Source organism: Pimephales promelas, chromosome 21 (genome assembly GCF_988280905.1).
Source record: "Pimephales promelas chromosome 21, fPimPro1.hap1.1, whole genome shotgun sequence".
NCBI classification, from domain to species: Eukaryota; Metazoa; Chordata; class Actinopteri; order Cypriniformes; family Leuciscidae; genus Pimephales; species Pimephales promelas.
The window spans coordinates 27,443,120-27,467,111 of NC_142789.1; the positions used below are offsets into that span (position 1 = coordinate 27,443,120).

At 38.0% G+C, this 23,992-nt stretch overlaps 1 protein-coding gene and 1 long non-coding RNA gene across 3 annotated transcripts; one reads left to right on the plus strand and one right to left on the minus strand.

Annotated features, from left to right (window-relative positions):
* Window positions 1-464: 464 nt before the first annotated feature.
* wnt4 (wingless-type MMTV integration site family, member 4) lies at window positions 465-18,430 on the minus strand. The gene is made up of 5 exons (XM_039674222.2): window positions 18,351-18,430; window positions 5,384-5,619; window positions 4,125-4,256; window positions 2,728-2,870; window positions 465-2,645 (listed from the first exon to the last, which is right to left on the minus strand). The coding sequence occupies exons 1-5, from the start codon at window positions 18,425-18,427 to the stop codon at window positions 2,175-2,177; spliced, it is 1,059 nt and encodes a 352-aa protein (XP_039530156.1). The 5' UTR covers window positions 18,428-18,430; the 3' UTR covers window positions 465-2,174.
* On the plus strand, window positions 12,015-22,771 carry LOC120480818 (uncharacterized). 2 transcript variants are annotated; one of them, XR_005623173.2, is made up of 4 exons: window positions 12,015-12,679; window positions 18,105-18,174; window positions 18,299-18,454; window positions 21,272-22,771. It is a non-coding gene; the product is annotated as an uncharacterized LOC120480818 (long non-coding RNA). The 2 variants fall into 2 exon arrangements; XR_016148363.1 differs by lacking the exon at window positions 21,272-22,771 and adding an exon at window positions 19,463-19,667.
* Window positions 22,772-23,992: the final 1,221 nt, after the last annotated feature.

Sequence of the window (23,992 nt, forward strand, 5' to 3'; positions counted from 1 at the left end):
TTTTTTACAATTTTTTTTTGAAGAGAAGAAATGACAGTTTTTTGATATATATATATATATATATATATATATATTTTAATATATTTTCTTTATTATTTATATATTATATATTGTATATTAGATATTAGGGCTGTGCAAAGATTAATTGCGATTAATCGCATCCAAAATAAAAGTTTGTGTATGCTGTGTAGAATTATTATGGATATATAATTACAAATGCATGCATGTATATATTTAAGAATTATTTGCACGTAAATACTATATATATATACATAATCTATATTATATATAAATATAAATATTTTAACAATTAAATAAAATAAAATAACAATTATATTTCTTAAATATATACATAGATGTGTGTGTATTTATACAAAATAATTATCCACAGCATACACAAATATATTGTGTAAACACAAACTTTTATTTTGGATGTGATTAATCACAATTAATCTTTGCACAGCCAATATATATATATTGGTAATACCAATGTCTGTTACTAAGATATATATTGCAAGTTCATTACTCTCCTGTTCGAACTCGTTTATCAAAATTAACGAATCTTTTTTCGTGTTATTTGGTGCATTCAATGACGGAAATTAATGAGTTGACTTGGGAAAAGATTCGTTCATTTTGATGAACGAGTTTAAACAGGAGAGTCACGATCATCACAGAACAGAGCAAGGCGAGCATTTGAGCTTCTAAAACTTAAACTTTGTTATTTATTTATTAAGTGAGCGATCGTTTTGCTTGATAAGACCCTTATTCATCGTTTGGAATCATTTAAAGCCCTTTGAACAGTTTGCAATGAAACTGTCTTTTGGACCTTGAACCGTTTGGTTCCCATTGAAGTCCATTATATGGAGAAAAATCCTGGAATGTTTTCATCGAAAACCTTAATTTCTTTTCGACTGAAGAAAGAAAGACGTGGACATCATGGATGACATGGGGGTGAGTAAATTATCAGCAAAAGTCTTTTTAAAAGTGAACTACTCCTTTAACTTGTATTGAACTTGTATTGTATTACTTTAACAAATCGTTTGCAGCAAGATTGCAAAACCAAACTCTACAGAATGTAGACATTTCTCCTAATGTGAAACCCATCCAACTATTGTACCCTGCTAAAAAAATGACCAGATTGGTCAGCATGTTTTTTTTTTGGTGAAACTAGTTAACTAAGGATGCCTGTTTGCAAAGAGCAATAAGCACACGCACAAGGATGTCAGTCTTTGACACAGCATATATTTCATTTTAACATACATTCATATGAAATAAAGTCCTCTTCAGTGTATAAGTCTTTACAAACCTATGTTTCTTTTAAAAGCATACTGGATAGCAAGTTGTACTATAGAGAAGCTTGGAGTTATGGTATCGTACATAGTCGCCATAAATAATCAGTCTGACTAATGGAGCAGGGAATGCTGGGGGATTTGTTTATTTGTGGTATGTGCGTCTGGAGAGGAAAAGTGCTAGAGTCGTCGTGCACAGAATCCATGGTCGGTCCAAGCGGGTAAACAATTTATGTTTGTCAGTTTTGCGCCAGATGCATGGTTGCAGCTCAGCACCAACGATCAGTCTGCGCCACTAGCTACGACTTTATTTTCAAAGCGCTCCTTTTGAACGGCTCGTTAACACTTGTGATATTTCCACTCCGCCCGGTTCGGAGTCGCTTTAACACTCAGCTGTATACGCTACCGGTGAGTGATTCTTGAATTCAAGCAGCATCACAGGAACGAATGGCAACGAGTATGGAAAGTACACGTACGCCTGGAGCGCGTCTCGGCGCGTAGTGTTTCGATAGTTCCCATCTTTCAAGATGAAGCCCTAAAGCAGCAGCTTTTAAAACATTGACCTTTCTCCATGTCCCGCCGGGTCAACATCTGTCGGTAACCCCGTTCCCAATGGCACTCCTCTGGTGCGCGTCACATTAAAAATTCACTCTCTATTCGATTGCAATAAGTTAAAAAATATACATATATATATAAAAATAAGAGAGCAACTGCAATTAAAAACAGAACGAGGAGAGAGAAAAATACTCTCAATTGGGACGTCGGATATGTATAGTCTCATGTATGACATGTTCCTCTTTCGTTGCTTGGGAATGTCTCTGTCTTCCCTTGTGTGGATTTGCCTAGTCTCCCTGTGCGTGTTGAGGGGAAGTCGTGCCACCTGGATCACCGGCACGTGTGCATCTCCACCATCTTGCGACACTGTTTGCACTTGACGTAGCAGCACCAGTGGAACTTGCAGCTGCAGCGGTCGACCACCTCCACCTCCTCGGTGTGGAAGCCGCGACCGCAGCACATGAGCTCGCAGCCGTCGATGGCCTTCGAGGTCTTGTTGCAAAAGCGCCCCGCGGTTCCCATGATGCCCGGCGTTCTGGGGTCGTGCTCGCAGAAGTCTGGGCTCGGGTCCAGGTACACCAGATCTTCGTCCGTGTGCGGCTTGAACTGCGAGTTTCGTGGAACCAGGACCTTGGTGGTGCCCACTTTCCGCAGCTCCACTTCTGTGGCGCCGTCGAATTTCTCCTTGATGACGTTGCCCACTTTGCGGAACGGTGGCATCGCTTTCCAGCAGGTCTTCACCTCGCAGGAGCCCGAAACACCGTGGCACTTGCATTCCACTCGCATGTGGTTCAGAATCGCCTGGGGATGGTAAGAGAAGTGTCATTTATTAACAAATAATGAGTGTGTGATGGACAGCGGTGATGTTTGTAAAGCCTCTTACCTTCCTCCCTGCCTCATTATTGTGAAGGTTCATTAGGGCTCTGTTGGAGGACTGGCCTTTACTTCGTTCCCTGATGTCCACAAACGACGTGGAAAAAGCAACCCCATATGCAATATTATCTGAGCATCCTGACCACTGGAAACCTGTCGAGATGAAGACGGTCGAGTGGAGAAGGTAGTGAGAAATCTGCCGTTTTATCAGTCCATATGGAGACAAAGTTGTTTGCAAGGTACTGGATTGGTAAATCATCACTCTGGGCAACGATTAATCGTGATTAATCATATCCAAAATAAAAGTTTGTGTTTACATAATATATGTGTGTGTAGTGTGTATAATTGTGTGTATATATGAAGAGTTCAGATGCAAAAGCCTCTAAATGCCATTTGAAATTTTCTTCTAAAATGACCATTTTTATCAAGCTTGTATATTTAAGTTCAGTAATTTCACTTAAATGACAATTAATAGGTAATCTTCATTGCAATTTAAGTAAAATTACTGAACTTAAATATACAAGCTTGATAAAAATGGTCATTTTAGAAGAAAATTTCAAATGGCACTTCGAGGCTTTTGCATCTGAACTCTTCATATATATATATATATATATATATATATAATTGTGTGTATATATATAATATAAATACACACACATGCATGTATATATTTAAGAAATGCATCTAAATATTAATATTTTATATATTAATAACTAGGGCTCTGAAACGATTAATCGCGATTAATCGCATCCAAAATAAAAGTTTGTGTTTACATAATATATGTGTGTAGTGTGTATAATTATTTTGTATATATAAACACACATATGCATGTATATATTAATTATTAATATATCAAATATTTATATTCATGTATAATATAAATTTTGTATAAATGTATATAAAGTATATACATGCATATTTATTTTCGATCCGTTGAAAGTGTAATGTTAGGTGTATAAATCTTTAAAATAATATTTTTGTTTTGTTTTTATCTTAGTTAAACATTTAATTAAAGTAACTATAGCTGACAGTATAATACCAATAATAAATCACTATCTAATTATTTCTGTACAGTTCTTAGAAAGCAGAATGAAACAATACCAGTAGTAATATAGAAATATTCAACAAATATTTTACAATTATTATGTTAAACATTTTATTTCGACACATTTAACAAACATGTTAAGATTACAGAATATATTTGTATAGTATTATATTATTGTATAACAATATGTTTCAGATCATAAATGGCACCTTTGAATCGTGACTGATCACTTCACATGTCAACTCTTTCTATCAAAGTGATCAGTTGCTTTAATGAGCAGAACTTTAACCATTCAGTCTGGGTATTCATAGCAATGCTACTGATTAATCATCATAATTATTATTCAGATAAAGCACACATACCTTCTGGACTGACACCGTGCACATTGCGGTCACAGCCACACTTGTCCAGCTCTCCACTGCTGCAGGCTCTGGTCACTGCGAAGGCTACGCTAGCAGCAGATAGAGCGTACACAAACGCAGCTTCTCTGGTACCTGAGGCAGAAATAAGCACACATTAAAGGGTTAGTTCACCCAAAAATGAAAACGATGTCATTAATGACTCACCCTCGTGTCGTCCCAAGCCCGTCAGACCTCCGTTCATCTTCGGGACACAGTTTAAGATATTTTAGATTTAGTCCGAGAGCTTTCTCTCCCTCCATTGAAAGTAAGTGTATGGTATACTGTCCTTGTCCGGAAAGGAAATAAAGACATCATCAAAGTAGTCCATGTGACATCAGTGGGTTAGTTACAATGTTTTGAAGCGTCGAAAATACATTTCGGTCCAAAAATAATAAAAACTACGACTTTATTCAGCATTGTATTGTTTTCCGGTTCTGTTGTGGATCCGCGTTCAGATGTGTCTGGTGCGTCCATGTATTCAGGTTCAAATAAATATTGCTGGGCAAAAAAATGCAAGTCTCGAAATCCTTAGACATGTTTGTGAAGAGTGTTTTGTACAGCGTGCGTCTCCCTCAGACTGTAACCGAAGCTCGGCCGCACCAGATACATGTCAGCCGCGTCACTGAACGCAGATCCACAACAAAACCGGAAGACAATACAATGCTGAATAAAGTCATAGTTTTTGTTACACTCTTAGAAGAAATGGTTCTATTTAGAACCAGAAATGGTTCCATCCCCGCTTCATATATGGAACTCCAAAATGGTTCTATATAGAACCATTTTTTTTGGTAAAATTTTCTATTGGCCAAGTAGGAACCCCAGGGTTCTATATAGAACCCAGAGGAACCCTTTTTTAAGAGTGTATAGAACCTTTTAGGGGTTCCAAATACGTAGCGCTGATAGAACCTTTTATGGTTCTATATAGAACCTTTTCTTCTAAGAGTGTATTTTGGACCAAAATGTATTTTCAATGCTTCAAAACATTGTAACTAACCCACTGATGTCACATGGACTACTTTGATGATGTCTTTATTCCCTTTCTGGACAAGGACAGTATACCATACACACATTTACAATGGAGGGACAGAAAGCTCTCGGACTAAATCTAAAATATCTTAAACTGTGTTCTGGGACGACATGAGGGCGAGACGTTAAAGACATAATTTTTGGGCTATTAAGCTGAGCTGGCTTCATGTTCTTTTAAATGGGACTCTACTCACCTTGTGTGACCACTTTCCCGAACACAGGGACACTCTCCAGCGTGGAGCAGTTCCAGCGGCGGTTGCGGAACTGAAACTGGCACTCGTCGATGGCGAGCTGGGCTCCCCTGCGGACCGCGTCCATCACCTCCACGTTCCGCTTGCAGATCTGCACCTGCCTCTGGATGAGTCCTCGGAGCTTCTCACAGGTTTCTTCATCAGAGATGCTCCCCACTGAGGACAGCTTTGCCAGGTATCTGAGGACAAACCGAGAGACTGGTGATCAATACTTGCTCATAGACTCTCATTAACACAGACTTTTGTACTGAAATGTTATTGACATTGTATCCAGAAGTTGAAAAAAGCGTAAATATCACATGGATGATGCAGGGTGAATTAAGTAATATATGCAAGGAATGTTGTAGAATGAATATTTTTAGCTGTCATTACGTTTTCGTCCTATCCGGTTTAGTTGTTTTTCGAGAGTTTTGTAGTTTTCGGAATGTTTAGTTTGTAATTACTTTAACATTAATTATATCACTGGCTATCATGAACTATAAATAATAATTTTATTGCATTGGAAATATTACATATAAATTTTAATGTCAGATTCCACATATGAATTGAAGATGAGATGTTGCATCTCAAGGGGCTATCCTGTCAATAAATTCAATATTCAATATATGCAAATACATAAGTCAAATTAGCTAATCTATTCTAAAAATAAACTATACTATACTAAAAATAGTATATTTATATTAGTATATTGGTGTATTATTATTATTAAATATTGTATATTGTTGTTTATATTGATTCTGTAAAAAAAAATGTTGTTCATTATTAGTTTATAATTCTATTGCATTAATTAATGTTAACAAGATCCAACTTATTGGAAATGGTTGTTTCCAAAAGGCTTAACTGATGATATAGAAATAAGTTCAACTTTTCAGTTCTCCATAATATGTAGTGACATTTTCATGTTTAATGAAGGCAGGTTATAAAGGTATTTTTTAAAATAGACTTTGCGGCCATTTTAGCTAGTTTTGGGTTTTAGTTTAGAGTAATTTTCCCACCAAATGATGCTTTATATATATTTTCAGTGAAATGCTTTCATTTCTAGTTTCCGTTAACAATAACACTGCATTGTGGCACTAACATGTTTTTCCATTGACTCTCTATAGCACAAACAGCACAGATCTGAACGCTGCGGCTCTCCTGGGACGTTCTTGGAAGGCTGTGCTCGACAGAAGAGGTACGGCTGATGTTGAGAGAGGCGGATAGAGACTATCTTCACCCATCACCTCCAGGGCCAGGGGGTCGGGGCGACACCATCGCTTTAATGGGTCTGCCGAGCTCCATCTCTTAAAGGCACCTTATAAAAATAGTCCTATACTACAACGCAGCGCACAGATTTCCTCCGTACACACCAAGCTTGCTCTCATTATCATCAAGAACGGGTGGAGATCAAAGTCTTGACTGTTTAAGTTCTGCACAGATGCATTTAGCGGGTTGCGTGCAGGTGATGTTTGCAAGAGTACTCACGGACAGCTTTGTTTGGTGTTATTTGTCTCTAAAGGTCTTTTGGTGTGGTACTGAGTAATCCGAAAGTACGCCCAAATGTATCTCGGATGAAAGTCTCCGGACGGCTTTGAAGTAAATGCTAAGTTCACTGCGATGCCATTGTTGGACCTCAAAGACCCATTTATTCCTATAAAGAACATTTTAAAATTCAAAGAAACTTTTTCCACCGTAAAGAACCGCTAGTTTAGACACTTTACAAGTTAGAATTTGTTAACACCAACTAACAATGATAAAAGTGTTTTTCTAAACTGTTTATTATTCTTAGTTAAAGGAGTAGTTCACTTTTAAGAAAACTTTTGCTGATAATTTACTCACCCCCATGTCATCCAAGATGTCCACGTCTTTCTTTCTTCAGTCGAAAAGAAATTAGGGCTTTTGATGAAAACATTCCAAGATTTTTCTAGTTTATCAAAATGAACGAATCTTTTTTCGAGTCATTTGGTTCATTCAATGAACGAAATGAACGAGTTGACTCTGGAAAAGATTCGTTCATTGTGATGAACGAGTTTGAATAGGAGAGTCATGAACGTGCATCACAGAACAGAGCCGAGCATTTGAGCTTATAAAACTTAAACTTTGTAATTTATTTATTAAATGAACGATCGTTTCACTTGATAAGACCCTTATTCATTGTCTGGAATCGTTTAAAGCCCTTTGAACAGTTTGCAGTTTGCACTGAAACTGTCTTTTGGACCTTGAACCGTTTGGTTCCCATTGAAGTCCATTAAATGGAGAAAAATCCTGGAATGTTTTCATCAAAAACCTTAATTTCTTTTCGACTGAAGAAAGACAGACATGGATATCTTGGATGACATGAGGGTGAGTAAATTATCAGCAAAAGTTTTTTTTTTAAAAGTGAACTACTCCTTTAAGTTTGTTTATATGTCGACAGTAGTATGAGGCGAGCGGATATGTGTATGAGTTAGCGATTTCTTTTTCTCTTCCAAACTCTCTCGAACAGCCTGGTTGCGTGCTAAGTCGCGCTTGGCTAAGCCATCTGGAGCCAACAGCGCTCGGAGGCCAGGATTGTGTAATTCAACACAAACATGACACAAAAGGAAGACGGCACCGTCCTCCAGGTGGAATGCTCCGCAAAAACCTCACAGAAACACACAGGAAGGCATCTCCCATTCTTTTGCAAAATCCCACACTCCCCTTGTTTTCCCAAACTTAGCGTCGCGATTAGCGAGGACATTTTTCGGAGAAAAAAAAGTATAAGAGAACGCTAGAAACGGGGAGCAATTAAAACAAGATTCTCTCAAGGTCTCGGACAATCTTTTTCCCAGACAAATATGCAGCGGGCCGTTCTTCAGGTGCTTGTTTGTCGAAATCCCGAGCTTGATACGAGCGCAAGCCTTATGAGAGCATCTGGCTCTGATATATTATATTCCAGCGCTTATCCCGCCAGAACGGACGGGCCTCCCCTGCCATTTGGCTGCCAGATTCATTATCAGGTCAGGATCACAGAGCTAATTTACTGGTGTAACAAACAAAAGCTGTAAACACGCATTCAAGAACATGGAATCGTCAACAGATGCTACGCATGATAAAAAAGAAACGCGATCACCCGCCATGCAGTGCGCGTCTGCATCTGGCCGCTGATGTCATGCTTCATCTTCTGGCCGGACAGACGCGTGTTATCAAAGCTTGTGAGAGCAGAGATGGTCTCGTGAACAAGGAGGTGTTTGTTTCTTATCTGGCCCAGCCTTGGCCTTCAAAATCAGCTCTTGTCAACAACAGAGAGGGTGAGATGCTCCGCTGCCAGTCGCCCTTCTTAACTTTACAATGAGCCTCTGAAACGAAGCAGACCTCGAGACTACTAGGGAACATTCGCATAGAACGTGTTTATCAGTAATATGAAAAATTAGCAATGTCTAGAGAGATGAGTTTTTAATTTGAATATGCTTACTTCCATATAATAGACGAAAACACAGCATGAGCCGAGTGGTTTGTCCAAATGGTAACACTTTACTTGAAGGGGTGACACTGTTTGAATAGGTTTTAAAATGTAATTTGTTCCTGTGATCAAAGCTGAATTTTCAGCATCATTACTCCAGTCTTCAGGGCCACATGATCCTTCAGAAATCACTCCGATATGATGATTTGCTGCTCAAGAAACATTTCTGATTATTACCAATGTGGAAAACAGTTCTGTAATGTTTTTGTGGAAAGCGAGATTTCAAGATTCTTTGATGAATACACACTTGACAATACTGGGTTGTTTTAACCCAAATTTGGGTCAAATATGGACAAAACCCAAATGTTGGGTTAAAAATGTCATTTCAAATTTGAACCTTAACTTTCAACTGTTCATAAGTTAATTGCATTTTTAATTGCATTTCCATTTTGACCCAAATTTGAGTTGAAACAACCCAGGATTTTTTAGAGATTAGAAAGTTCAAAAGAACACCGTTTATTTTAATGTCTTTTTAAAAAAAAGACGAAAACTTACTGACCCCAAACTTTTGAAAGGTGTGTGTGTGTGTATATAAATCACTGTAGACACTCTAGTTAAAAGTGTTTATAATTGTTACAGTAAAAATACTACGGTAAAATCTTTAGCATACACTTCACTTCCTCTCAGCGTCTCTTTTTTTGTGAGTTTATTGAATAATCAAACGATGGCTGTTGACGTTTCCTGTCTCTCTGTGGTAAATCAGTGAAGGTAAATATCAGACCTGTTCAAGCTACGACAGCAAGTAAACATGCATGCTGCGGCGTCCAAGGGCCACAATTTCATGATGCTTATAAAAATATTTGATTTTTACATATTTGTCGGCTGTGCGTCACAGGGCGACACGTCTGTGTATTAAAAGCTGTTTGTCTGACATAAGTTCAGCGTTAGGGGCATTTAACAAAACTGATGCATCAACCACGTATTTCCATTTTTTTTATTATTATTTAACAACATTTAAAGGTGCCATCTGTAAAAATTGAGGTTAAAATATCCCAAAAATGAGCTACACGCATCAAAAGATTGAGAAGAAATAAGGTTGATGATGTCATTAAAAAACTGACACGTTATAGTGCTGCCGAGATATTAATCTGAATTAGCATGCTAAATTACTAGCCCCGGCCCGGCAGGTGTCGTAATACCAGTTTCGACCATGGGAGGCGGTATGCGGGCGGGCAACGTTACCACCAGCCAAACTGCAGTACACGAGTGAGTCGCGCTCGCGCCAGCTTGTGTGTACTTGAACCTGACGTCAGTCGTGTGGAAAATACAGCCCACTACTACATTTCAGTTCAGGGAAGAGTTAAAAAACAATAATTGGTCGATATTATGCATGAGGAATACATTTTGGTAAGTTGTAGCATACTGTATCTTTTAACAGTGTTCGTGTTCTTTTACCATTAGCTAGTAGAGATGATCGGTTCACGTGTGCTAGGGATCTGTCGTGTAAAGCGCCAATACTGTATTTATTGTTTGAATTGCATAATAAAATGAACAGAATCTGAGAGCTGAGATCGGTCTCCGTGTCCTTTTCTGTGCATGACAAAATTGATGTGTGGCGTGAGAGTGTGTGAAAAGTGTTGTGAGAGTTGGCAGCTCTGAAAGACGCTAGCTTGGTCCACATCAGGGAATTGCTGTCTGTCAAATTAATTCAAACTAATGATAAAAAATGTAATATGAACAAATCGAATATCATAAAACTAGAAATAATAGCCTGGGCTTTAATTTTCCCATATCGTCGAAATGCACCGACTTGTCTATGAGACGGCCCTTATAATTTAGTATTGAGATGTTGTTCATTAAGTCTCTAATCTCTGAAAATCTCCAAATGCTCCACAAGAAACTGCGGTCTTCCAACCTTTTACTATCGTGTCAATTGATTTGATTAATATGCACGAGGGAGACAGAGCAACACAGCACTCGCCCATATTGTTTGAAGACATGAGAGAGCGCGTGGCCGTGGAGGTATTTCTGGAGGTATACTGCCCCCATCTGGTATGGAACATGTTGTATGATTTGATTTTAAATCCCAGAGGGCACCTTTAATGTCCCTCAGGAATACCAAGGAGTTTGTTTTGAACAGAAACACTATTGCTGTTACTATAATGTATGACTGTTGGCATTGCTCATACTTTTCTTTGTGGGTAACATCCTGCACCGTTTGTGGCACTGACAGGAATGATATATTAAGTAGCGTGACATGTTCATAAATTTCATATTATATCTCTGAGCAATCAGATTTGATTTTCAGCTGGAAGATGATTAATTGTATTACGTATGCAACCATCCAGGGGCCAGTTGCATTAAACAAAGTCACTAAGACTTAGTCTTAAAGGAGTAGCTCACTTTAAAAAAATGTTTGCTGATAATTTACTCGCCCCCATGTCATCCAAGATATCCATGTCATTCATTCTTCAGTCGAAAACAAATGAAGGTTTTTGATGAAAACATTCCAGCATTTTTCTCCATGCAATGGACTTCAATGGGAACCAAACGGTTCAAGGTCCAAAAGACAGTTTCAGTGCAAACTGCAAACTGTTCAAAGGGCTTTAAACGATTTCAGACGATGAATAAGGGTCTTAAGCGAAACGATCGCTCATTTAACCCTTATGTGCTGTTGTGGCTTTTTTCAGCCACTAAGGGGTATTTTTTAGTCTTAATTTGGCCATAACTTTTTCCTTGTTTCAGCAAATGGAATGATTTTTGGTGACAAATCTTATTTTGACACATATTTTGGGAAAATGCTTTGAAATTTTTCAAAAACTCAACAGTACACTCTTTGTTATTATTTCTTTTAAATGAGCGATGTTTTCATTTGATAAGACCCTTATTCATCGTCTGAATCGTTTAAAGCCCTTTGAACAGTTTGCACTGAAACTGTCTTTTGGACCTTGAACCGTTTGGTTCCCATTGAAGTCCATTGCATGGAGAAAAATCCTGTAATGTTTTCATCAAAAACCTTAATTTCTTTTCGACTGAAGAAAATGAGAATGACATGGATATCTTGGATGACATGGGGAGAGTAAATTATCATCAAATGTTTTTTTTTTAAAACTGAAATTTATGACTTCTTTAAGTCTTAATAACCAGTCTGACTAAATAGCAGTCAGTGTTATTTTTCAAATTTAAGCATTTATTTGGAATAAAAATATTTTTAGCATTATAAATGTTTCCATCAACTTAATGCATCCTTGCTGAATATGGAACTTTTGAACCGTATAGTGTAAAGATGGCGATAGTCACACTTCATTTCTCCTCACAACATTGAAAATGCAGTAAAGAAGATGTCTAATAGAACGGACCCAAAATGTGAATCAAACATCCATCACGGAATGCGACATGTTTTCAGAAACAGATGTGTCATTCTTGCACAACTGTGTTTCCCTGAAACAGCAGTTTCCTCAATACCTCAGTGACTCATTGGCATTTCTAACTCTTAAAAGCACATGTACCAAAAAGTCATTTGCTTTTAGTTATGAACATTTGCCTGGAGATAGAAGACGGTCTTTAGAGTTGCGTTTCTGCATATCTGCAGGTCTAGTGGATCTGTCTTTAACTCTAGAGGGCAGTGTTATCTCATTCAATGACAGAATCCTAAAAGATTAGCACTACATGGTCATTTCAATCAATCATATGGATCTCATTTGGCATCCAAGAAAATACCCCATGTCAATTCCAATTGTTAATATTTATTTAAGCTTGTTTCTATCTCTTCTAGCAGATTAAATGTGTGCCAGATGTACATCATGAAGATACTTCAGCACCAAAAGTCTTTCAGAGAGGTAAGAAACGTCCATTTAAACGCATTAATTCAGCTTTTCTAATTGTTGTATATGAATCTGCTTATATAGGGTAGGACCTTTTGAATCATATCCAGCTAACAAAAACGACAATATTATTTCTGACATCCATTTTTTTTTTAATTTTGTAATGTTAACATCATTTTGCAAACATAATGTGAATGATACTTTTGAATGTCCACTGAACATTCTAAATCATGTAGTAACATTTAAAAAAAAATTCTTTTAGATGAAAAAAAGTTGCTTGAACAATGTATAATATCATTTTTAGAGCCCAACACTCCGAATAAGAGTTTTTGCCCATAACTTTAGCCAAAGTTCTGAGAACGTTCCCTGTTAGCTGGTTATATGCCTTTAAACCCAAATGAAAAACATTTACACATACTTACACTCTAAAAAATGCTGGGTTGTTTCAACCCAAATTTGGGTAAAATATGGACAAACCCAAATTAAAAATTACAATTAAAAAATTTACAGTTGAAAGTGAAAGTTGAAGTTGGGTTCATTTGAAATTACATTTTTAACCCAACATTTGGGTTTGTCCATATTTTACCCAAATTTGGGTTCAAACAATCCAGCATTGTTTAGAGTGTGTGTATAATATAATTTGCATCAATTCAAGAAGTAAATGGGTTCGTTTATAGGTATATCTTGAAGACATCCCTGCTTCTAATCTCTAAAAAACATCCTAAACATCGTGTGACGGCAACGTCAGAACGCAAGATGGATAGACTCTAAAAATGCTGGGTTGTTGTCAAATATGGACAAACTCAAATGTTGGGTTAAAAATGTAATTAAAACATTTACAGTTCAAAGTGAAAGTTGAAGTTGGGTTAAAATTTAAAATTAAATTTTTAATCCAACATCTGGGTTTGTCCTTATTTGACCCAAATTTGGGTTGAAACAACCCAGCATTTTTTAGAATGTATGCAGGAGGCTGGAGGACATACATTATACAAAATGAAGATAAAATACTTTTTTTCTGTTTTGAAGTTTTATTTTTAAAATGTAAGATTTTTTTACTTCATACAAATACAAAAGCAAAGGCAAAAGTGTTAAATTGAGCTTACTGCAATAAAATGAGTCCCCCTGATTAATGGGCAGTCAATAAGAGATTGACTTAAATTCAACTTTTCAATCTCTCTTTGTGAATATAAAAGATCTGCAAAGTTTCAGAGATCAAAGTGCAGATAAATAGTTATTGTTTCCCAAAAGAAAGAAGCGATTCTGTACATGAAACGAGTCATCTTTTGACCCTCAAACACAGTATTTGTAGCGGAGTTTGGTTTGTGATGTCGACATTCTGCAAAAGCAAATCCACTTTGCATGCATTTCCAATGGTTAAGGACTCAAATTAATACACTAAAACCAATGTTGTCATTACTGTTTTAATGCTGAGAGAGATCCGGCCGATACGATGTAAGTGGTAGACCAATCACAACAGACTGGGCCATCTGACCAATCAGAGCAGAGCTGGCTCTCAGAAACCAGAGGGGTTTAGAGAGACTGGACCCTTTATCAAACCATTTCAGCACTCTAAAAAATGCCGGGTTACCCAATTTTGGGTAAAATATGGACAAACCCAGCCATTGGGTTACATTTTTAACCCAAACTGGGTTTGTCCATATTTTACCCCAAATTGGGTTAAAACAACCCAGCAATTTTTTATAGTGAGACACTGTGAGAAAAGAGCTGATGCTGCAATGTATATTACAAGAAATGCCAATATATATTTGTATAAAATTGTGTATTACAAGAAAATTAAACTTTTTACTTAGAACTTAGTAAAAAAAAAACTTTTTTACTTTTTACTTAAACTTTTTTACTTTGTATGCATGTAAAGGTTCTGTAGGAGACTCCAAAACATAACGAGGAACCTTTAAAATCGCATAAATGTCCTGAATCTAATACAGGAAAAAGATAAAAGACGACCTGTTTTATTAAGTTAACCTTTTAATAGGCTGTTGTATGAGTGGAGGTATGTGACAACAGGTTTTACAGCTTCATTACCCTGTTGTCACCGGTGTTATTTGTGTTATCAGCCCTCGGCGCCAGAATGTTTTTCACATTAGAGGTTTCTCTCTTCTCATGTTGCTCATCAGCTGTGAACTATTTATTGACCATCCATGTGCAAACGTCTACTCTCCACCACTGTTCTTTCCATCCCACGCGGAGAGTAACACTGCATCGCATCCTAAACAAATACGACTGCATGGTTACTCAATAACATAACTGCGATCGAGTAGTACTCAGCATCTTAAACCCATCTCAGCTTCTGTATTTGACAGAGTGCAACTCTTTTTTAGCTTCTGAAATGATTGCATAATGGAATAGGAAAGTTCATCAAGACAAACTTTAAAAACCATTGAATTGTGAAGGTTGCTTAGGCCTTATGTTTTTATACTTAAAGGATTAGTTCACTTTTAAACACACTTTTGCTGATAATTTACTCACCCCCATCTCATCCAAGATGTCCACGTCTTTCTTTCTTCAGTCGAAAAGAAATGAAGGTTTTTGATGAAAACATTCCAGGATTTTTATCCATATAATGGACTTCAATGGGAACCAAACGGTTCAAGGTCCAAATGAGAGTTTCAGTGCAGCTTCAAAGGGCTTTAAACGACACCAGACGATGAATAAGGGTCTTATCTAGCGAAACGATCGCTCATTTCAAAAATAAATAAAAACGTTTAAGTTTTATAAGCACAAATGCCCGCCTTGCTCTGTTCTGTGATGCGCGTTCGTGACTCTCCTGTTTGAACTTGTTCATCAAAATGAACGAATCCTTTTTCGAGTCATTTCGCTCATTTCGTTTGTTGAATGAACCAAATGACTCGAAAAAGATTTGTTCATTTACATCTGATATCGTTTAAAGCGCTTTGAAGCTGTATTGAAACTGTCATTTGGACCTTGAACCATTTGGTTCCCATTAAAGTCCATTGTATGGAGAAAAATTCTAGAATGTTTTCATCAAAAACCTTAATTTCTTTTCGACTGAAGAAAGAATGACATGGACATCTTGGATGACATGGGGTGAGTAAATTATCAGCAAAAGTTTTTTTAAAAGTGAACTACTCATTTAAAGATTGTCATAGATGACAACCGACGACACCGCGTCGAGGCGCTTCACGACGTCCTGAAAGAAAGACTATGTTTAACTTTTTTCCGAAAGGTTCCGTCTGTAACGCTGACTAATAGGAGCAAACACGCCGCTTCGGTAGCCATTGTTCGTTTGTGCTCTTGTTCAAGGAAATCATTCGCTAGTTACGCCTTCTCGATGACATCATGCATGTCATTAAAGATGACAAGCGATGATTGGTCAAGAAGCAATGAGTCGTCTGACATATTTCTTTAGGAGCCAAAGTAGGATAATCAGAAATAGTGACTATCATAACAGACAAAAATATTGTGTAGTCTGAACCCTGCACACAGACTGTGCAAAGTTTGGTGGATTTCATTTGAAAGCTCTAGGAGTTTCAGTCAGAAATGTAGGTCTCCACTTAAAGGGACAGTTCACCTAAAAATTAAAATTCTGTCATTTACTCACTCTCATGCCACCCTAGAAGTTCAGAAGACAGTGATTCGTCCACTGGGGTCGTACTATTACTGTTATGATCGCTGTGTGTGGATTTTCAAGCGTGAAACGAGTGGCAGCCATTCAACACACTCACAGAGATGGATTATTTTCCAAGAAATCTTTGTTTGTGTTTATCTGAGGGTGAGTAAATTATTGTTGGGCGAACTATCCCTTTAAGGATTTTGAAGTTTGATCAAAAGCAGCATGCCGTCTTTGCCAAGCCGAGATGAAAGCAAGAGTCGCTGCTTGTCAAAATGCATTAGAATAAGTATTGAGAGACCATTTGCAGTATTTATTTAGAAAAGAGTCTGTTTGATAACATCGACCATCTGCTATTTATGCTCTCTAATTAGTGATTCATTGCTGGCATTCTAACACAAAACAACCGCAAATAGTCATTGATAAAAATTGATAGAGCAATGTAAGCTTGTATTTGCATGAGCAAGCACATGCTGTAGATTTGAAGGTTTGAAGCTGTGCAGGTGCCCTCCATACAGGTGCTCGACTAAATACATTCACACATCCCACAAAGCTGCGCTTCAAAACATTTCATTATGACTTTTACTGCAGCTTGATGCCTTTAGCAACACTGATCTGAAGAACCTAAAACATCAAAATCATCTTTTTAATCTCTGAAGAGGTTTGAACCTATAAACTACTATAGAAGACCCATAAACCATTGCAGATCCTTTATTTTTAAGAGTGCGTGCAGGTGCTATTGAACTGAATGCATAATAGTTCACAGGCTTGACTCAAACCGAATGAGTTTGGTTGCTCACTCTTATCTGATATTATTTTAAATGAGTGAGACAAAACATAAACTGTGTTTTCTTAATCTTACCTCACATCTACACCTCAGACTTAAAGTGCAGCATGTTTGTATAAGTTGAGGTCACTATTATATTGATTTTATTTAAACTAGAATAGCAGTGTTGCTTAGAAGATTTATATGTCTGAAGATCAAAAAGCATGCAATGGATTTACTGAAATGTTTTGAATTTGCCCTTTATTGTCACTTGTCATGCTCGTTCTATTGATTGAACAATATTTTTTTACTAATATATCTTTTCTATAATTAAGAAACCTTTTTTTGTTGGATATTGCAGGTTTTACATTTTTACTTTGAGTCTCTTCACACGTTTTCTTATCACACATTTTACTTCAGTGCAAGTCAAATATGTCATTAGATATTTTCCTATCAAGATATTGTTTCTTAAGACTACACTCATGCCCACGTGCTGCTCATATAACTTGTCTAATGTCTATTTGGCTACTTGCTAATACCTGTCCTGGGACGGGGTTGGAATAGTGAACAGGCTCCTGTCAGAATGATCATATTTTGTAGACAGGTAGGAGGTTTTCCTTTAGTGTGAAGCGTGTCTGTACATGCCCCAAACCTGTCACCTCGCCTAAGTTAAAAACACTCTTCCATCGAAAACTCAACTTGATCTGGATAGATTAAATGATGTGCTGCCCTGGGGATACAGATAAATTATTTTAAACGGCTAGAAATGCAAGCCTTCATTTGGCCTAAACCAAGCCTGCTATTCTACTTAACCAATATGAATGTCTAAATCAGACCATTGCTTCCTTGGGATAATCGTAAACTATTATGAAATAATTTATTTCTCCAGCTCTGTTCAGCACTGCAAGAATGATGAAAAGCGCTGTTACTGCTGTCATATTCATGCTTTGCTCTCCAGGCAGCGCGCAACCAGCGCCATGCGCATTTGTGCCAAATGCACATGAACTGAAAGTTTGTGATGTCTTCAAATAACCTTATATTTTGTGCTCTCCCTTCAATGCATGCTTTTATTTTCTATATTATAGGCCACAACACACTTCTGCACTTCTGTCTCTTGCGCGTTTAAAAATGTGCGGCATTATGCAATCTACAAAGGTAAGTGCTGAATATTCTCATTTATATGATCATATCATCATCAGTCAGATTTGTGATTGCCATGGCTCATTAATTGTGGTGCACTGACACGCTACACATTTGCTTTTTGGGAATCTGACTTTAGTCATAACAGACGTCAAAACATCACATGAATGAAGAAAGTGACATTCACTTACAGCCAGTTGCTCGCGTTGGCGGAGAAGAGTGCTAGAAAGAGCATAAGCAGTGACCTTATCAAATACTCCGATGACATCTTGAGAGGAAGAGAGGACACAATCAGGTAAAGGTTGCCGGGATAAAATCCTCAGGAGGGGTTTGTCAGGTCAGGGGAACTGCGCGGAAAAGTTGCATTAATCCATTATTGCGCATCCATTGGATGAGAAGCAGGTCTGTCCGGATCAACAGTTCTTGCCTCCGCGTAAGAACAAGCGCAAGTGCTCAAAGAGTTTGTAAAATCACACTGAGCGGTATCCTCTGACGCGATTTCTTCAGAGCGCGTGCAGCGGTTTCCACGGTCCACTTTTACGCAGCATCAGGTAAAGATGAACCACGCGCGGTCCCGCCGGTAAAGTGAGTCTAAATGACAGTCCTGGTCCTGCGCATGCAGTTAATTCATGTCAACGTGAAGTTAAGCTCGGTTTGGTGACCCCTGTAGATGCCACTCTGAATTCAGTCTGAGAGTGAATGCTGAATTTACTGACTCCTGAAGGGTTTGGTAGGGGCGGCGCGTCATTTGGGGGAGGTTTTGATGTGTGAGAAAGCAGATAAAGGCGGGTTTAGTGCATGCATATATGTTTTCTCTTGCGCTTGGCTGCCAAGTATTTTTAGAGTTCTCCAGAGGGACTCAATGCGGCAGCGATTCGCCGTACTCGAGGTATAACCTCTTATACTTTTGGCAAGGTGTATTTTCCCTGGCCTCAGTGCCCCCAAACACAAGTACTTTGTGGTTAAGATGCTGTTTATAGACTGCCTTGGATTTTGACAGCTTTGTATAAAAATAGACATAATGGCATAACATTAATGCTGTATATCGCCTATAGTTGTCATTTGAATGAAAATTAAGATTTATGAATTTCCAGGGTCGCTTTGATTGCTTCATTTATTAGGTTTACAGAAACAAATGAAGCCAGGTTTTGTATTGAATATTGGGCTGAAATCAGGCGCTGGTGTTTTCCTAGTACAGTAACAGCAACAGTTCATCAAATGTGTGTTTAACATATGCAATAGGAAAGCACAAACATCTTTCTATGCTGGTGATTCTTACGTGTAATTGTTTTTATCTGCCCAGAACTGGACTGACAGACAAGTGTTTGACTGGGTCACTCAAACTCCCTGTTGACCAACAGAGGGAGAAAGTGAGTAACAATGACTGATGCTTGTGTCAAGGTTGGTGTTTTTTGAATTGAAGGACTTCTAGGTTTCAATCTGTGCGATTGGGCTGATTAATATTTCAATTTTTAAATTATGCTACCAAATGCTTTTATTTTTTGCCCTTTTTTGTAACTTTTTGTAATGTGAACTTTCTGTGCCCAGATTCAGATCAGTTGTTTTTGATTGAAACTGGTATTTTATTTTCATTAAAAGCTAAATTTAGGTAGAACTATATATATTTTTTTAATTCTATCACTTATTATAATGATTGGAGACAAGTAATTTGTCAAAATAAATACATTTTAAATGTTTAATTTTCAATTTAAAATAACAATTTTCTGTTTGAATGTATTTTAAAAGGTAATTTATTTTGTGTGATCAAAGCTGAATTTTCAGCATCATTACTCCAGTCTTCAGTGTCACATGATCCTTCTAATATGCTGATTTACTGCTCAAGAAACATTTATGTTTTTCAACATTAGTATTATTAATCTTTCAAACATTATTAACATTCAAACATTATTATTCATCTTTTTCCTATTTGTAGCGGAGATGAGTGGTACCCGGTGGGGTCTTCTGCTGTTGTAGCCCATCCGCCTCAAGGTTGTGTGTGTTGTGGCTTCACAAATGCTTTGCTGAATACCTCGGTTGTAACGAGTGGTTATTTCAGTCAAAGTTGCTCTTCTATCAGCTTGAATCAGTCGGCCCATTCTCCTCTGACCTCTAGCATCAACAAGGCATTTTTGCCCACAGGACTGCCGCATACTTGATGTTTTTCCCTTTTCACTCCATTCTTTGTAAACCCTAGAAATGGTTGTGAGTGAAAATCCCAGTAACTGACCAGCCCATCTGGCACCAACAACCATGCCACGCTCAAAATTGCTTAAATCACCTTTCTTTCCCATTCTGGCATTCAGGCTATGTTTACACGGAAACGATTCTGAAGAGAAAACGCAAAAGTGGCGTTACGTCATCACTTTTTATTCTACGTTTAGACGAGCGTTTTGTATGGGAAATCCGCGTGCAAATGGTGACTCAAAAGTGTGTGAAATTCAATGTAGTATGAACTTCAGGCAGCTAGGAGTGCATACTACAACAACACCAAGTCCACGCCCCTGCGTACAACCTTCACTGTCAAGCAGACTTTTGCGTTTTTACCGTTTACACGGGAACGCAGCGGTGGAGTGTTTTTAAGATTTCCACTCTGGAGGGTGGTTTCACTTTTTTGCGTTTTTAAGCCTCAAAAACACCGTCGCCGTGTAAAAGAAAGGCATATCCGATAAAATATTTTTACGTTTTCACCCGCGAGCGTTCTTGTGTACTGTAAACAGGGCCTCAGTTTGAGTTCAGGAGATTGTCTAGACCAGGACCACACCCCTAAATGCATTGAAGCGACTGCCATGTGATTGGTTAATTAGATAATTGCATTAATGAGAAATTTAACAGGTGTTCCTAATAATCCTTTAGGTGAGTATGTATATGTATTTGTGTGTTTACACCACAGTATGTGGATTTAAATGAGTATACTGTAAATAATGCCATAGTTCCAATTAATGACGTTAAAAAAGGTGCCAAAAAGTTGTAGTGTTTTTAGGCTTATGAGCTAGCAGAACACACTTGCTGCCGGTTCTGTTCAGTTCTGCTCCTCACTGGTGCTGATTTACTGAGCCTTGGCCCGTGTGCAATCCCACACTCACAAAAGAGGTGTGATCTGTTATCCTCACAGACCGACGCCACCGATGAGAGCAAGACTGCATGGAGCCAAGGAGACGAGGTTTGGACAGTGGACAACCTACATGACACTCGTTTTTCACCATTGTTGTGCTTAAACTCATTCTTTCACTTTGAGCAAATCAGCAGCCTTAAAACCACAGTCAGTGGAGGCAGATTGCTGTGCCGAATTCTGTGTTGGTGTGGATTTGGGAACGCTGCCATCCTCTTTTTCTGTCTTGCATTGATCTGAGGAGACTTATGATATGTGTTTGTCAATCAACTATATTTCACATATTCCAGTTTCTCATCTGTAACTGCTTTTGTTGATATCTGCAGTGTCAAAGTTATACAAAGCATTTTTCTCGAGCCACTAGTATTATTATTTTATGTTTATTTTATTTGAATGCAGATTAATTGACATGGGCACTTGTGTCCGTCATATAAATGTGCCAGATTTAGCCATACAGGCAAATTTTCATCTGCAGTCTGTGGCAGTTTGATGGCAGGAAGAAGAAAAAAGGCACAACAGAAATGATATATGCCTATAATTAGTAAAACAATGACTCTATAGTACATTATATGCAAGTAAACAGAAAAATATTGGTGCAAAAACACAACAAAATGACTTAAAACATAAGCTTATAGAAAAACCGAGCCACTCATGGTTATGACATGTTTAATTATCCAATAACTGCTGTTTTACAGATTTATAAAATGAGTTAAAATATGTAATATTCCAAGAGTTTCTTATAAAAATGTGAAATTTGATTTTTACCCTGCTGATTTTGTCTTTTTTTTTCCAGACCAGTTCAGCTACAAGACCGTTCTAGACTTGTGTGTGTGTGTGTGTGAATAAACACGCCCTCAAAGATGCTGATTTACAACCGAGAAATTATAGACATGTGCCAGCAGTGAATGAATCCATTCTTGCGGTGCGAGCGGTGCAGACGTCTGGACAGGCTCTTCACAGCACTGAACATGCAAGTGCATAACAGTCATTGTACAGCCGACTGCAGAGCCTTCAGTGCCTAGCAACCTTCGTCTGCTCTTCCTCCGTCTGGAATCCTTCTAATTTGCGTCAGCCCTTATCAATACTTTAGTTTTCAGTTCATAAGGCACTGTGAAATAATATAGTCCTTATGTAGCCTGTGTTTTCACATTGTGGCCTCTAATAAACAGTACTTTACTGACACTTAATGGACCAACAGTTAAAAAAACCCGTCAAATTCGCCTACCGCGTCTAGTTACACGCTTGACCACTTTGAATCCTTTCGCGCGTCAAGAGCGAAATTGACGCACGTCAGAATCGAAATCCGTTGGCGGCCATTTTTTTTTATGTCGACCGAGCATTCATCGAGAGAGTCACCGCTCTGGAGAGCAGAACAGCGGCGTAGGGATCATCGTCGCCGTATTTGTTTCCACCGGACCCTTCGGAGGAACCATTTGACGAGTTTCACCATTTGCTCGCTCGAGGAGTTGCGACTGGATGACGACCGCTGTCAGCTGTACTTCCGCCAGTTTGATGACCTGTTGTCCCGCATTTGAACGAGGATCACCCTCGCTCTCATCCATCTAATCTGTAATTTATTTTTGTTTTGATTATAAAAAGAGCCAGCTTTCAAAAGTTATTAACCTGTCCTGTGGCATGTTTTTAGCAGAACTATAAACATAGCCTAGCTCAAAAATTGTGTGGGAAGAGATATTATAGATATATTATAGATAGTCCTACACACAAGAAGGTATTACATACAAAAACTTGACAAAAATCTTGAAGTAAAACATTTGAACAATTTCTTGAATAGGCTACAATCATTATGAATATATCATTACCACCTCGGATCTGCATTATTTTCTAATAATTCAATGCCCATTTTTAATTGTTCCTTACTTATTTAATTACATGATATTATTAAATAATATTATAAATATATATATATATTTTTTTGCATTGTATTTATTTATTATCATTTAAGCAGTATATCAAAGTCCTATTTTATTACAATCTGATGCCATCATTTAACCGATGTAGACCGGGAACTGTCACTAAGTACATTTTTTTTTATCCATTGTTGTCATTTATTTGAAAATAGAAGCTTCTGACTGATGGAAAGAGTTATGCGGGCTGTTGCATTTTAATGTGCGCATACTTTCGAAAGATTCAAGAAATGACATCAGTATCTGTGGCCCATCTGCTGCTATTGAGTTCAAGAGAGGACGTCAAATTAAAATCAGATCTAAGGGTGCTGATCAGATCTGCATTCTTTGTCATGAATACATATATTGTTGTCTTTTCAGACCAAAGCAAGCTGTCTAGCATTAGGCCATCAGTGTTGAAGATAGTCAGGAGTGAGCAGAGAGGTGCAGAGGTTAGGCTGATCTGATCATCCCTGCCTGTGATAAATTAAATCCAGAATGAATGACTCCTGGGAAAGGGGAAGAAAAGGGCTTAGTCATGAAAAGGCGTTCCTGAGCCGTCCCGCCCTCCATGGCAACATGGATTGGCACATATATCTGATCACAATGGCATTCCGAACCAAAGCAGATTTTATACAGCTTGTGCTTGCAGAGCCGTCGCCAAGGAAACGGCTTCCCAATGGCATTTTAATGGTGGTGCTCCGGACCCCTTTAACATTTACACTGAGCGTTGGGTACCATAAACATTTCCCCTTTGCGTTCGGCTGACTGTGAGTTATGGTGTGTTATGGTCAAGGGTCTTTTCCGGCCTCTTACAATA